The sequence below is a fragment of the Argopecten irradians genome, chromosome 1 (assembly GCF_041381155.1).
Source record: "Argopecten irradians isolate NY chromosome 1, Ai_NY, whole genome shotgun sequence".
NCBI lineage: Eukaryota > Metazoa > Mollusca > Bivalvia > Pectinida > Pectinidae > Argopecten > Argopecten irradians.
The window spans coordinates 1,809,147-1,823,619 of NC_091134.1; the positions used below are offsets into that span (position 1 = coordinate 1,809,147).

Here is a 14,473-nt window from a genome sequence, read left to right on the forward strand (position 1 = left end):
AGCTATTACTCTATGCTGTTGCTATGTTGTTTTATGACAGTTAAGATCCATGTACCTGACTTGTTAGCTATTACTCTATGCTGTTGCTATGTTGTTTTATGACAGTTAAGATCCATGTACCGCTTGTTAGCTATTACTGTATGCTGTGGCTTTGTTGTTTTATGACAGTTAAGATCCATGTACCGCTTGTTAGCTATTACTGTATGCTGTGGCTTTGTTGTTTTATGATAGTTGAGGTCCATGGGCCTCTTGTTAGCTATTACTCTATACAGTGGCTTATAATGTTATTTAATGACAGTTGAGGTCCATGGACCTCTTGTTAGCTATTACTCTATGCTGTGGCTATGTTGTTTTATGACAGTTAAGATCCATGTACCGCTTGTTAGCTATTACTCTATGCTGTGGCTATGTTGTTTCATGACAGTTAAGATCCATGTACCTCTTGTTAGCTATTACTGTATGCTGTGGCTATGTTGTTTTATGACAGTTAAGATCCATGTACCTCTTGTTAGCTATTACTGTATGCTGTGGCTATGTTGTTTTATGACAGTTAAGATCCATGTACCGCTTGTTAGCTAATTACACTATGCTGTTGCTATGTTGTTTTATGACAGTAATTAGGTCCATGTACCTCTTATTAGCTATTACTGTATGCTGTGACTATGTTGTTTTATGACAGTTAGTAATTAGACACACACCATCCATCTAACCATAGCAGATGCTAGTGGCTCCTTAGACAAATCCTGGACTGGACATGTCAAAAATAGTTTAATATCCTACCCAGTGTGCAGTTTGCCCATGACTGAGAGATCTCTGAAGAAAAGGGTTTCAGAGAGTTCTCACACACATGAACTAGCTAGCATCCCCATCCCTTGGTGACAAAGCACATTCAAGTTCTAGACCAGGATCCTTGTAGGTTCAAAAGAAGAGTTAAAGAGGCCATATATCTAGGTATCTAGACCTGAACTTATAGGTTACCAGCTTCATATGTACATATATATATTCTCCCCTACTTCACAGGGATATCCCATGGTTCCTAGGGAAAAGATATCTCTGTCTTACACAGGGGGGTGTAAGACAGCTCATAATGCTAGATAATTACGTAACGTCATCAATACATGCGGTGGAACCGCGGCGTTCATTGTAGATGTCATCAATTCTGATGCATATTGACGTTCCTGCATCAAATAAGATATTGGCCGTCAACCCTCGGCAAGCCTCGGGTTGACCAGCCAAAATCTTTCACTGAGGTAGAGATATCCTTGTCCACTTGACAGACCCATGTAAGATTCTATTAGTCTACACCATTCTATATGTTATGAAGATCTTTGTTTCATTACAGGAGGATGATCAGTCTATGGTTAATTAACTTAGATGCAAATTTTTATACTAAATATTTGTGTTTTATTTCTTATTTTATCAGATTTATCCCATCCTGGCTCAATATCCGAAACAACGACGTCTCAATCACAGGCCGTGTCCAGTACATGTGACTCGCAAACTCACGGCCTCAACTCGCCACCTAATGGCCTCCATTCCCCCCAGCAACAGAACCTTCCTGAATCCACTACCAACCCTGCCGTGGACAGGAGTCACCTGTGTCCAACCTGTTCTAAAGGATTTAAAAGCAAGCAACAGCTAGCTCAACACAGTCTGGTACACTCCGGCATCAGGAAGTATATCTGTTCCTATTGTGACAAGGCCTTCAAACAGCTGTGTCACCTTCAGCAGCATACACGAATACATACAGGTAATTAGTTCATGTTAAGTGCAGGTAATTAAGTAATCACAGACAATGGTACAGATACAAGTAATTAAATAAGTCATTTACAGGTAATTATTATAGGCTATTATACAAAGTTGGGAGAGAGATTTACTGCATTCAAGCTGTTACCTATAGTATCTAGAGACAATGATTGACCGACTACTCCTCCTAAACTACTGAAGAAATTTCAAAGACATTTGGTGGCAATAATTCTTACAATGTGTGCATAATCTGTATTTGAACGAGATACTTCTACTCTTTTCAGAGTTATGTCCCTTTAAAAACAATAAAAGGGCTATACTCCTAAACTTTATACTCTGGAATGGATATAAGTTGGCCCAATGGACTACAGTTCTAGTAATAAATACAAGTATTGATAATCAGATATCTACAGGTACATCATTTTAATTGTGGGTTATTATAAATACAACGAAATATAACATATGCATAAAATTTAAGATACATTAAAAAATAACATAAAGTGACATGTAAATATAATTCAAATGAAAGATAATCAGATAAATATATGCAGTGTATTACTACATGGATTGTAGTTACAGATATATTACAAATGTAAATCTAATAGATCAGGTACAGGGATTGAACTTTTATGGTAAATACATTGGTAACCACAAATAAATGCATGAATATCAGAATTAAAAGCATATGCACAAATACAGTTTATGAAATACAAGGTTTTCACAAAAATAACAGACAATAATGTTCATTAGTTAAATGTTTCCACGGAATTAAAAAACCAAAATGTTCATATATAAGGCTCCTGTAACTCTGATGTAGAGACATTCTATTTCATCAAACAGAAGCAGATATAATTTTGAAAGGAAAGGAGTACCTTGAATGACGATTTTCAACAGGTTTCTGTTAAAAAAGATGCTGCAATACTTATAGAGCATTAACAATATTTATCATTTGGACAATAATTGATGTTTAATCGTGCATAAATATATCTCTAATTAACACAAAAAAACCCATTTAAAATAATTTGTTTTCCTTTTGCTGTCTGCACATTGCAATCAGTACTTCATTCTATATCCTTTGTATATCCTTTGGACGGCAGTAACGTAGTTATGCGTAATTATTCATTTGCCCCATTTCATGCACCCTTCTGGAGCCCCACTGAGGCCGTTGAAAACTAAATACTAGTTTTTTGAAAAGAAGATGTTCATCCCTATATAGCATGACAATATTGATGCGGTCATTGCATTAGTGACGTCACAAATCACCTTTGAACATGCCCAAATAAGTCAAAAATTGAGGTCTGAAATCCTGATTTTAGTGTGTGCCCGGAAACCTGTCGTTGTGAGCTTAATTATCAAGATACAGACAGGCAGATGATCTTAAACGATAGAAGAGATATCAAAGTAATAGAAAATAGAGAGAAAGGGAAAAGGAAGGGGAAAATAGCACCGATTTCAAAAAAAAAAAAAAAAAAAAAAAACAAGTTCCACGCCCAGGGACCCGTGCGTGGTGACCTGTAGGGGACTTCCGGTGACTGTTTTTGCTTGTTTGTTGTGTGTACTGTTTGTAATCATTGTGAAAATGGCATCAGACCGAAATCTAGATGCAAACTGCTTTCATAGATGGCATTTGTAATAACCTACTATCAAAATTGAGTCAAGTTCGAATCCTGCCGGCCGTCGAAAGGATATGGGGCATAGTGTTATGGAGTGTCTTCAGGATGCAATAATTTAAACTACTTTTGTACTGAAACATAATAAGAAGCTCATACTTTAAAATGATGGTATAAGTGTAAAGTAAGTAACTTTTGCGTATGTAGAAAATGCTTAATATTCATCTGCCTTTGGTTTGGATAGAATCGTCGGCGATGTAGGATATCTTTAATACCGTATTCGACCCAATAAGCGCCCAGGGCGCTTAAAAAATTGATAAAAATGAAAAGGTGCTTATAAGTCAAAATTATTGCAAATTTATACCGTTTTATGTAGTTTTGGTCCTTATTTATGCCTGGGCAATTGAAATTGAGGCCTCAAAAAGGGGGAGGGGCGCTTATAGGGACATGGGCGCTTATTGAGTCGAATATGGTAAGTACATTTGGTATGAATACTTTGTATTAAAAAAGTAAGTCTAGCAACTCATAAGGCAGTAGATATAAATTATAGCTTGGACTTATTACGTAAGGATTATTCCTCTGTAGTCACTAAACCTTGTTTATGACTCATCATCTAACTAGCCAATCAAAATTGATATAGCATTAAGGAAGCTGTAACTATTTTTATAATTATTTATTGTACTAATATTGATATTAACCCAATGGCACATTCATAGACAACTGTTATTATGCATTAATGTACCTTTGATAGAAGGAGCCTTATGAAACTTAGCTAAATATTTTGTTAAAAAACTAAGATGCAACAAGCTAAATTGCTTTTTGCAACACATGAGATCAAGAGAGATTAAGAAAAATATTTCATGTGGTTTTGGTAATTTTGAGACTAAACCTAAAGTTTTTTGAATTTTCAAACAATTAATTATCCTCCATGTACATGTACCTTTACTAAGGATGGTCAAGACGCCAAAAATTTGTTAAAGAAGAGACATTTGTAATGTTTAATTATAAATTTTTTGTGCATTTTAACAATTAGTGTCAATAAATTGATTATTACTGAAATTAAAATGGTCAAGGTATACTTTGCTTCCATCAGAACACTTGAGATAGAGTTTGAGGAATATGTCTAACATGGTTCCACTGTTTTGGAGTGAAAAATTCAGATTTTTTTGTGGATTTTGAGAATTAGTTTTCATGTCTACTTTTTGACAAAGTTTATCTAAAATCTGGTCTTATTTAGACTTTGCCAGATTCTTACTACTGTGGTATATATGACATGAACATTGGATCAATCTTACGGAAAATATTTTTTTCAGATTTTCTTTTGTCAGATAAATTCTAACAATATTTGTAGAATGGATGAGACAAATATTATGTGTAGCACTTCTTAGATATCTAATAAATATTAAATCTAGTTTTCCAGTGAGTGTAATCACAGTCAACATTGCTCAATTCTTTATCTTGATTTGGAAATGTAGGAATGTGCTGTCTTTTGAAATATACCTGCAGGAAATGTTGTGTTCTGACTCTCACCAACATTCTGCCATATAGTACCATATTCCATTTTTCTAATCTCTATACAACTTGTGCAGCTAGATGTCTCAGAAGCAAAATTCTACAATTTTCAACAAGTAAATCAATAAATAAAAAGCTGATGTCTTCACAGCAGATATTGTGCAATAGAGGCGCATTAGATGAACATGGAACATTTAATATGTTACATGTAGCAAGAGACATAAAACAAGGTTGTAGAAATCACGGATATGATTTGTAAGGGTATTTTTCTTGAAGATATATATATATATAAGCTGGGGTTGGATTTAATGACTGAAGCCCGGAGGTCCCTAAGGGTTATAAATTTTACTGCAACCTTCTCATGTTGTAGCATTGGATCAGGTCTCCTGATCAATAGCATCCACAGCAACGATTCAAATCCACAGCTTTTAATTAGGGTCTTCAGCAGATTCTGCAACCTAATGCATATACCTTGTATGGAGCTAATTTGTAGAATTTTGAATAAAGCAAGACTCTAGTTAGGGCTTAATGTTGCAGAATTTCTATCAAAATTTGAGCATGACTGTATTTTTTGGTAGCTGTCTACATTCTGTAAAATGTACGTGTGAAGATGTGTGAAGAATAAATGTATAGGATGATTTTGTTAAGAAGGGCTAGGCATGCATTGGAGGAGAGCCTTACTATTATAATAGTCTGTCTGTCCATCTGTCTGTCTGTCAATCTGTCTGTCTGTCCCAATTTTAAATGTTGATTGGTTTTTACTGCCCTAAAAATAAAAGCTTTGCTCATAGCTATAAGAAATTGGTTATGCCTTGCTGGTCCATAAACAAACTGTAAACATCAAACTGATCAGTACTGTGAAAAGCATTTTGCTTTGTTTAGTTTACAGACCTAGTAGGTACTTGACCGTTACTGTTTTCAAGGTTCTGAACAGTTTATATTCGATATTCTCATTTTTTGTTACAGTACAGACATATGTAAATCATAATACTGTATGTACATGTATAAGCATGCATGTCATCCATATATACCTCATTATTTATATTCAAGAGCATTAAAGGGAAATTTAAATGGCTTATTCTGTTACATAACCACGAAGCAAAATATGGCATAATGTATTGTTTGACATTCCCTTTGAAACATAAAACAAAAAAAATATTGACAAATTCCACGACATTGTTAAGTTTTTTTAATTGACTTTTAAATTCCAAATCATATATAGTAATATGTTGAAGCATGTAAAATACATACTCTGTACCCATACTGGACCCGATGTCACGTTACATTAAAGAAATGCAATACATAACCACTGACGAGTTGATGGAAATGTTTTTCAGATAAGAGCATGCATCTATTTAAAAACTTAAGTAAAAATCACACTATTGGAAGAGTGATTTCAGTACTTCTAGATAAAAGATGCCGTACTCAGTGTCATGTGCCAGAGTTTGCTGTGCAAGCGAGTATCAACATTTCACGCACATTTCACCATGGTGGGCTCTTCTGACATATTACAATAATACCAAATTAACTAATCTAACTTCCATTGGAATTGGTTTATTTCAAATGTTTGTGCAAGTTTTATTGTGTTCTTAGACTGAATTGTCCCTTTTATATGTAAAAGAATTCTGTTTTATTGCAGGAGAAAAGCCCTACAAGTGCTCATTTGAAGGTTGTGATAGGGCATTTGCACAAATGGCAAATCTTCATCACCATATGCGGAACCATGATGATCATCTCAAGAAGGCAGCGACAAAACAGTACCATTGTATGATATGTCATAGAGCTTATACAAATGAGAGTAGTCTAAAGTCTCATACACTTAAGGTAAGATTCAGGTTTCTCGTTAAAAGCCGGTTACCGGCATAACAGCCGCATATTTCCTTGTTTATAGCCGGCTATTTTTGTCAGAAATAAGTATTGTTCCCCATGGGGGCTTGTGGCCCTCAACCACCTATTATTAATTTTCAACCATCTATTAAAAAGTTTAGTGAGAACCCTGAGATTGGTATAAATAGTGCTAAGAACAGCTCTAAGACACAAACCTTGCATAGGTAGATTCAACTCAAAGATTTATATTCAAACAGCTCATCATAACTTTAAATGTTTTGTTGGTATTACAAAATGGGAATAAGCCCACTGATTTTTTTTCAAAACGTTTAGTATTTATTAATAATCATCAGGCTTGTTCATGAAGCATGGACCTATTTTGCAGACGCTACATTTGCTTAGCTTGGATCTGTTTAAAATTTTGTGGAAAAAGTCAGTGCAGTATGTGTCCTCTCCCTCTTGCAAATGTTACAAATATGCAGATTTGATACAACTACAAATATTTTGGTTGCAATTGAAGTCAATAAAAATGTTTTATACTACTCTATCTTCCAATAGCTTATCATTCATTTCTGATTTAGGGTATCACATGGTCCTTCTGTCAATTTGTCCAAGGTAAATGTACTTGGTGAAACTTTATCTTTGTGTATAAATCACCAAATGAATGTTCCATTTGTCTCCAACAGATGCATGTACACATCAAGCCGTTAGAGCAAAGAATCACAGGACTCCCCACCAAACCAAGGAAACCGCGACAGCCTAAAATGAAGGACAGTACGTCGCCAGTGATGGCTATTGATCTCACCTGTGACGATGGTAGTGATAGCAAGGTAGACATTTTTAGTCGAGTTCAGAACGATAGTAAAATAGACATTTTCAGCCGAGTTCAAGCACTGCAAAGAAACGAAGACTTTTCTCGTATTAACTCTTTCCAAAGAGCCGATTTTCAGAGATCTGACAGTTTGCACAGAGATGATTATCGTAGGGCAGATAATCTACAGAGGGCAGACAGTTTTCCGCGTAATGAAGCGTTACAAAGGGCAGATAACTTTCAAAGAGCAGAAAGTTTATCAAGAGATTTACAGCGTGGAGACAGTCTCCAACGTGATGCTCTTCATCGATCAGACAGCTTACAAAGACTTGCTGGACTTGATTCATCTTTGCAGCTTAGGCCAGACAGTCGTCAACAACAACACACATTAGGAATGACAGCTAATTCCCCGATACCACGGGTGATACCAAACGTACCTAGGTGCATGACTATTTCAGATAGGCTCACAGATACTCCGACGAATAACAAGAGTTTAACAGCTTCAGATCTTCTCCATCCGGAGTCTTCGTCAACTCGTTCAGACCTGCAACAAAGTCTGCCTGCTCATACGAATGTTGATCCTGTTACATACTATCGCCCCTCCCCCTATAATCTCGCCCCACATATCTCTCATGCTCACCTGCCCATGCGGATCCCTACATCACTCCCACCCTTCACACAGATGGGGAGTGGACTAGAATCTGTTGTAGCATCAAGCAACGCTTCTGTGTTCTCCAACATACAGGAAATGATGTCGTCACAGCATACTTTCTCCACAGCCAATCATATGTCAGTAAATTCACCGACAGCTTCGTCACCACAACGACTCACAAATTAAGGGAGCTACAGTTCTCTTTTTTTGACCAGTGATGAAAGTTAAATTAAGGTACACCTTTTCTTAGCCAATATTAGTTCCTGATGATGTTGTATTATGGTATCTACAAGAAAATCAGAAATGATATAACAAAGTAAGATTTATTAATAATTAGCAAGACATTTTGCTATAATATCAGTCATATCAAAGAACCTTTCAATTTTTATATTAAGTTCTGACCCAAAAATAATTATTTTTGTCTTTTTATTAGCAATTGATTTTCTCCTGTTTTGAAGATGATGGTCTTTTTGAATATGCTTTATGCAGTAGAAATGAGATTTGTTGATGATTACAGAATGCCAAACATAATTAATTGGTAAGAGATGATTTTAATATTTCAAATTATAGATGAAGATGTATATGATTACAGTTATTGGGAATTTGTTTATGAAACAAAACAGTTAAGTTTTAAGTAATTAAGAAATATATAATTCTTGCATGTACACTGTCATTTGTAGTCAAGTGTAAGAAATTCTGTTGTTATAAATTTTGTCTCAATTTGATCATTATTCACTTGTAAAATCGTTAAATTATAATTTAATGGTAAGGAATTTTAAAATATTTTTGGTGTACTTTGTAGACCTGATAAGGAACTTATGTATCCAGAATGAACTGATGGCATTCACACTGTTTTGCTATATATTGTGATATGAAGGTTTTTTATTACATAATTCATGATTTTTCGGTCATATATCATAAATATCTTAATATTACTATTGTGTTGTCATTATCAAAATATGACGTTGAATGTCTTGATTGAATGAGTTCATAGATGGAAACATTCAAGTCTGATTTCAGCTTTATTATTTTGACACGAAAATAAAAATCATGTCTATATTTCCATAACTACTACTTATGTGATGAATATAACCTTACACTTGTGGCTATGTAATATGAAATCTATTTAACAATTTAATAATTTGATATAAAGACTTATGGCATATCAAATTATTAAATTTGTTAAAAAGTAATAAATTTCATATCATATAGCCCCTGATGCAGGAATCTTTATGTAATGTTATATACTTGTTCCTTGCTTTTTACTGGGTTTCCTCTTACAGAAATTCAAAATTCATGATGCATCCACTTACCTGTACGTTTTGTTACATAATTATGTTTTATTTGCATACTTCATATAAAAAAAGTGCTATATAATGTTCTTTTCCGAGATTTTTATTTCATTTAATATTATTTTTCAATGATCGATTTATGAATGAAGGATACAGTATACCCTTAAGTAATAAGTGTATTTTCTGTCTCTTGCTGTTAATGTAGAAGGTGATTTTAAGTTGTTAATAATGGTAATGTGCAATATGTAAATACTATCAAGAAAAGGTCATAGTTCAAAGTTCACATCATACCTTTTTACCCAGGCTACATGTATATTGAAAATTCTAATGATGAATTATACTTTAAATCATATATTCTGGTTTGAATCCTTTTTCACTATGAAATTATGCCATTTTTTTTTAAATTATTGTAATTATGAATTTTGAATTAATATTTTTTTCTTAATTTTTAATTTGCATAAAAACTTCTGAAGATATAGATGAGATAATTGAAATTGTGAATTAGTAATTGTTTAGAGAATGTTAATATTATATATTGAAGTACTAGCTTTCACATCCCTTCCATGGTTTGTCTGTTTCATTTTAAGAATAATCATCCTTTGTCTTTCATGCAGCATTACTTTCATTCCTTATTGCCATTATTTTGTTGCCTATTATTTCGCTGTTGTTTATGGACGCCAATCACTTGAAATAACTGTCACCATTTCTACTCAGTTTGTCAGTGGAATATGTGACATTTTGTCTGATTAACTTTTTCTAATAAGCATTTTTAGCCTATATTATTTTGTTTCAAAAACTTTGTTATTTTTAAATTACAGCTTTTTATGATTCAAAAATGATTTTACAGCCTCAAATGCATTAGCTATAAAGTAATTTTATTTGTATGCTGAACTGTAAATACATTGTATAAGTCCATTTCTTATTTACTGTTGGGGATTTTGAAGGAAAGATTTCAAATTTGAGTTTAATCTCTTTAATCTAAATAGCTACTAGTGTATATACTGCCAAGTGATAACCAGACTATACAGCCAACAGACTTATCGCCCTTATTTCATACTTTGTGACTCACCAATAAGTTATGGTTATTTGATTGCGTACATCCATTTGACTTATTGTACTGTTCCCCAGTAGGTGTTAACTATATACAGATAATGATGACATTTTTATCATAATTCATAGCATATTCATTAATATTGAGGATATGATTGTAATAATGGGATGAGTGCTTGATTAAGGGGAAAACGAGAAGAAAAAAAAGATTGCAATGGAAATTGATATGAATCAAGTAGGATTTCATGAAGTCACCGAAAATCAGTATTTTAATGATGTTAAACTTAAAACTTAGGATTGGCAATTCTTTAAATAATTTTACTAGTTTTTTTAGAATAATTGCATTTACAGTTTTGTTCTTTATTAAATTGAAATTGTGTCTCTATAATTGAATGATATTTGCAAACAGCAAGCATTTTGCTGATCCAGTAGATTTTTGATTACTTAATCCTCAGTTAGTCTAGTTTGTTCTAAGAGTTTTAGATTTATAATTTAAATTTGTGAACTTGGTGTCTCTGCGAATTAATACTTTTGGACTGGATATTATCCCCTGTCAATCAAGATAAAATGTGTGTTAACACAATTTATAATTGAAATAAGAAGAAAAAGAAAACTACTATGTCACCTCTGAATTGGATATTTAAAGACTCTTAGGTCCTCAAATCTTTTGGAAATTTTGGAAGAATTTTGGAAGAAATATTGCAAAAAAAAACCAATTATAATTATTGTAATATTAAATTCATTTGAATATTTTTTAAATGTAGATATTTTAATGTTTAATTTTGGCATAATAGAAAGGATTTTCATAGAATATACAGAATTTATGTTTGACATTATTTGTTACATTTAATAAGAACCAGAACTTTTTAATACAATTCTTGCAAATTATTCTCTAAATCTTTTGAGTTTCTGATGCTGTTTGTCCATACTATAAAAGATCTCATTGCTTCATTGAAATAACTTTAATTTTATTTATCAACATTGATATATTCATTTGGAGATTTTGTAGAATATTTGCTAATCATTTTTTGCATTATTATTGCTTAATGTGAAAAAATGTATGGAGTGTATATATAACATTATCCCCTTTTTAAGCTAATCCCTTTTAATCAGAAAATATTTGCAAAGTAGATAAGTCCTGTTTTATAAACATATTGAGACAGATGCAATATTTACATATACAAAAACATTATTTTAGAAGCTTACATGTATAATAATTGAATAATGACTAATATATTTAGATGTTTCAAAAGACGAAAATGTTTCACTATATATATTGTAACAAAGTAAACAAAAATCAGTACTACAGAATTATCTCCTCATGCGAGCTAGCATGGATTTATAAAATCATTCGTTTATTTTGATAAATGTCAATAAAATGTTTGAATATATGAAATGTATAAGAGCAAAGTTTTTCCACTGACAAAAAGTGGAAACATTTATTTTGCTTTGTTTAATGATCACCTTTCGTATTTGCTGGTTGATGTGAAAAAATATTGTTATTTAATTTACTATATGATAAGTACATCATCTGTAGACATATCCTGCCATTCCTATCCTTTAGGATCGTTGTGTATAGTAGTTAAAATGGACCAATTACATTTCGAGTCAGATTTTTCCCTGTCCATTACTTTACCAGTAGTACCCAAGAAGGCTGTTGTTGCTGCTGTCACGACGTCAGATATCACTTGTCATTTTTTTCAAAATTGCGTTTAAATACTGCCAGACATTGCTCAAATTATTATTTCTATACGGACTGCTGTTCATTTTATATTCTATTTAATAGGCAGGCTGTTACATTTTCACTTCATCTAGCACTGCCTTACATCGTGTACCTGGTATTTTACATCGTGTACCTACACTGGTATTTCACCACGATACTTCCTTTGCTCCAGAAGGTTTTAAAGTTTGTGTACAATACTAATATATAATATATTGTCATTTAGTTTATCCAGAAATCTTTCTTTATTGCGGATTAATATCAAATTGCTTTACTTTGCCAAATTTTTTTATCAACAATTTTATTCTTCATCCATGGGAAAAGAAGATTGATTTCTTTTGCCAAGCTTTTGCTTTTTATTTTTTTTGTAAATATAAGTTTGCTTAAAGCATTTGAAATTTAAAAAGAAACGTTTTGTCCCGTTTAAATTAACAACAATATGGTAAGAAACTTAAAAAAAACATATTATGATTTTAAAATAACCATGCAGAACATGAAATATGTTGCTTTTATTATAGAAATTGTGTTCTGTAGACAACTTTTTAGCTGCGGATCCCAACATTGTATATTATTACATTAAGTATATAATGCCTTTTCATTTTTCATCTTATCTTAGGCTCAGATGTTTATTTTTATTCCAATAATATTTCCTATAAGTAAGGCTTAGAGCATGGAAGAGATTGCTTTATCATAGCTTACAACCAAACAATTGTAATAGTTTAAATTAGGCAGTTTCTCCATGTTTTATTGAAAATTTTCTGAGAGTTTCATTTGAACATTTTGATGAATTTGAGTTCATACTTTTTAGAGAAGCTGAAGAGTTGAAACATGTTTCTTTGACTTTGTAATTAAAGTTTCCTGTGCTTTGGTTCCATTTCTTTCCGAGAGAAAATTTGAAGATTTGTCAAATCATAAGCCTATTCAATTTTTACATATTTTAAACATTAAAGCATCTGTATTTTCAACATTCTTGGTGCCCTAATTTAGGAAAAAATCATTGATATGTTCTTCAATATCATGTCGTCTTTCATATCATATACACATACAATGTGTAATATTGTTTTCAAATGAAAGCTATTACGATTTCAAATCTTTATGGTGCATTTGTGTACATTTTAACATTAGATATGATATATTGTAAATATATATGGACCAGAGATCATAATATGAAAGAGGTTTTTTTCTTTCTTTATCAAGATTTTTTGTCTTTTGTAAAGGTTAATATATATATATAACTTAACGTGTTTGTTGGTTTATCGTGTAAATGTCTGTATTCAAAATACAATCACTGAGAGTGTTATGTGTTGACGCCAGGACAAGGTCACCAAGTGGCCGCCGTAACCTGGGAGCTATCTGTTGTTTGTATACTTCATATCTCTATGACTAATGTCATACTGCCAAAGGCACCACATTGTAATATGTAGAAAAATCATCAGTTATTTACACCTATATATATATATACATATATATATAGAATTTGACTGAATGTTGTAAGAGATTGTAAATACTGTTTTACAATTAGTCCGTGTTCACTCTATGGTTGTTACAGTTCTACATCTTCTGCATGCACCGTTCAATGTATGCCTTAGTTTACCGTTTTTCATTTTCAGATGAAATGTCCAAATAGTTGCATTCTTTATATTGATAACTTGATTGCATAATATAGTGTCATAATTATATTTGAAATTTGTATATTTTTACACTTTCTTATTCAGCTTCTGTCTCAAAAATGATTTGATAGCTATAATTAATTCTATCCATTTCTTTTTTTGATATACTTTATCATATCATGAGAACGTTTAGGTTTAATATAACAATTTATTAAATATAATGATATACATTAAACAGTAAAATGTAGACAATTCCTGGAATACTGCATACCATGAAATTTTCGCTGTGTTGAATTGTTCGATGTTTTTGTGGTTGCTATGTAACACCGAAATTGTATAAATATGGAATCATTGTTATAAAGATTAACCATGGATATTTCTACCCAGGAAAGAAAGTATCGACGAATTTTTTCATGTTACACATTAAGAGGAAGAGTTAAACAACAATTATCAGTAATGCAAAATATCAAACTATTAAGACTACTTAAGATATTTTTAAAATTAAGTTTAAAATAAGCAGAATCAAAGCTTTGCAATCATATACTGCTATTATTGTCACTTTTGCGTGACTTGATTTAATTGATTTGTGGGCAAGTGATTCATTGCATTGGCTTTACTTGTGAGCGATTTAATGTAGCTTTTA

General features: G+C 32.3%; 1 protein-coding gene across 4 annotated transcripts in view; it reads left to right on the forward strand.

The window, feature by feature from the left end:
- LOC138314830 (uncharacterized) overlaps window positions 1–12,331 on the forward strand; it is a 55,930-nt gene extending 43,599 nt beyond the window's left edge. For all 4 annotated transcript variants that reach the window (XM_069255414.1, XM_069255405.1, XM_069255423.1 and 1 more), the window contains 3 exons: window positions 1,424–1,750; window positions 6,508–6,692; window positions 7,382–12,331. In XM_069255414.1, the coding sequence (XP_069111515.1) occupies window positions 1,424–1,750; window positions 6,508–6,692; window positions 7,382–8,344 (1,475 nt within the window). In that variant the 3' untranslated portion in view covers window positions 8,345–12,331. The remainder of the gene's footprint in view (window positions 1–1,423; window positions 1,751–6,507; window positions 6,693–7,381) is intronic.
- The last annotated feature ends 2,142 nt before the right edge of the window (window positions 12,332–14,473 follow it).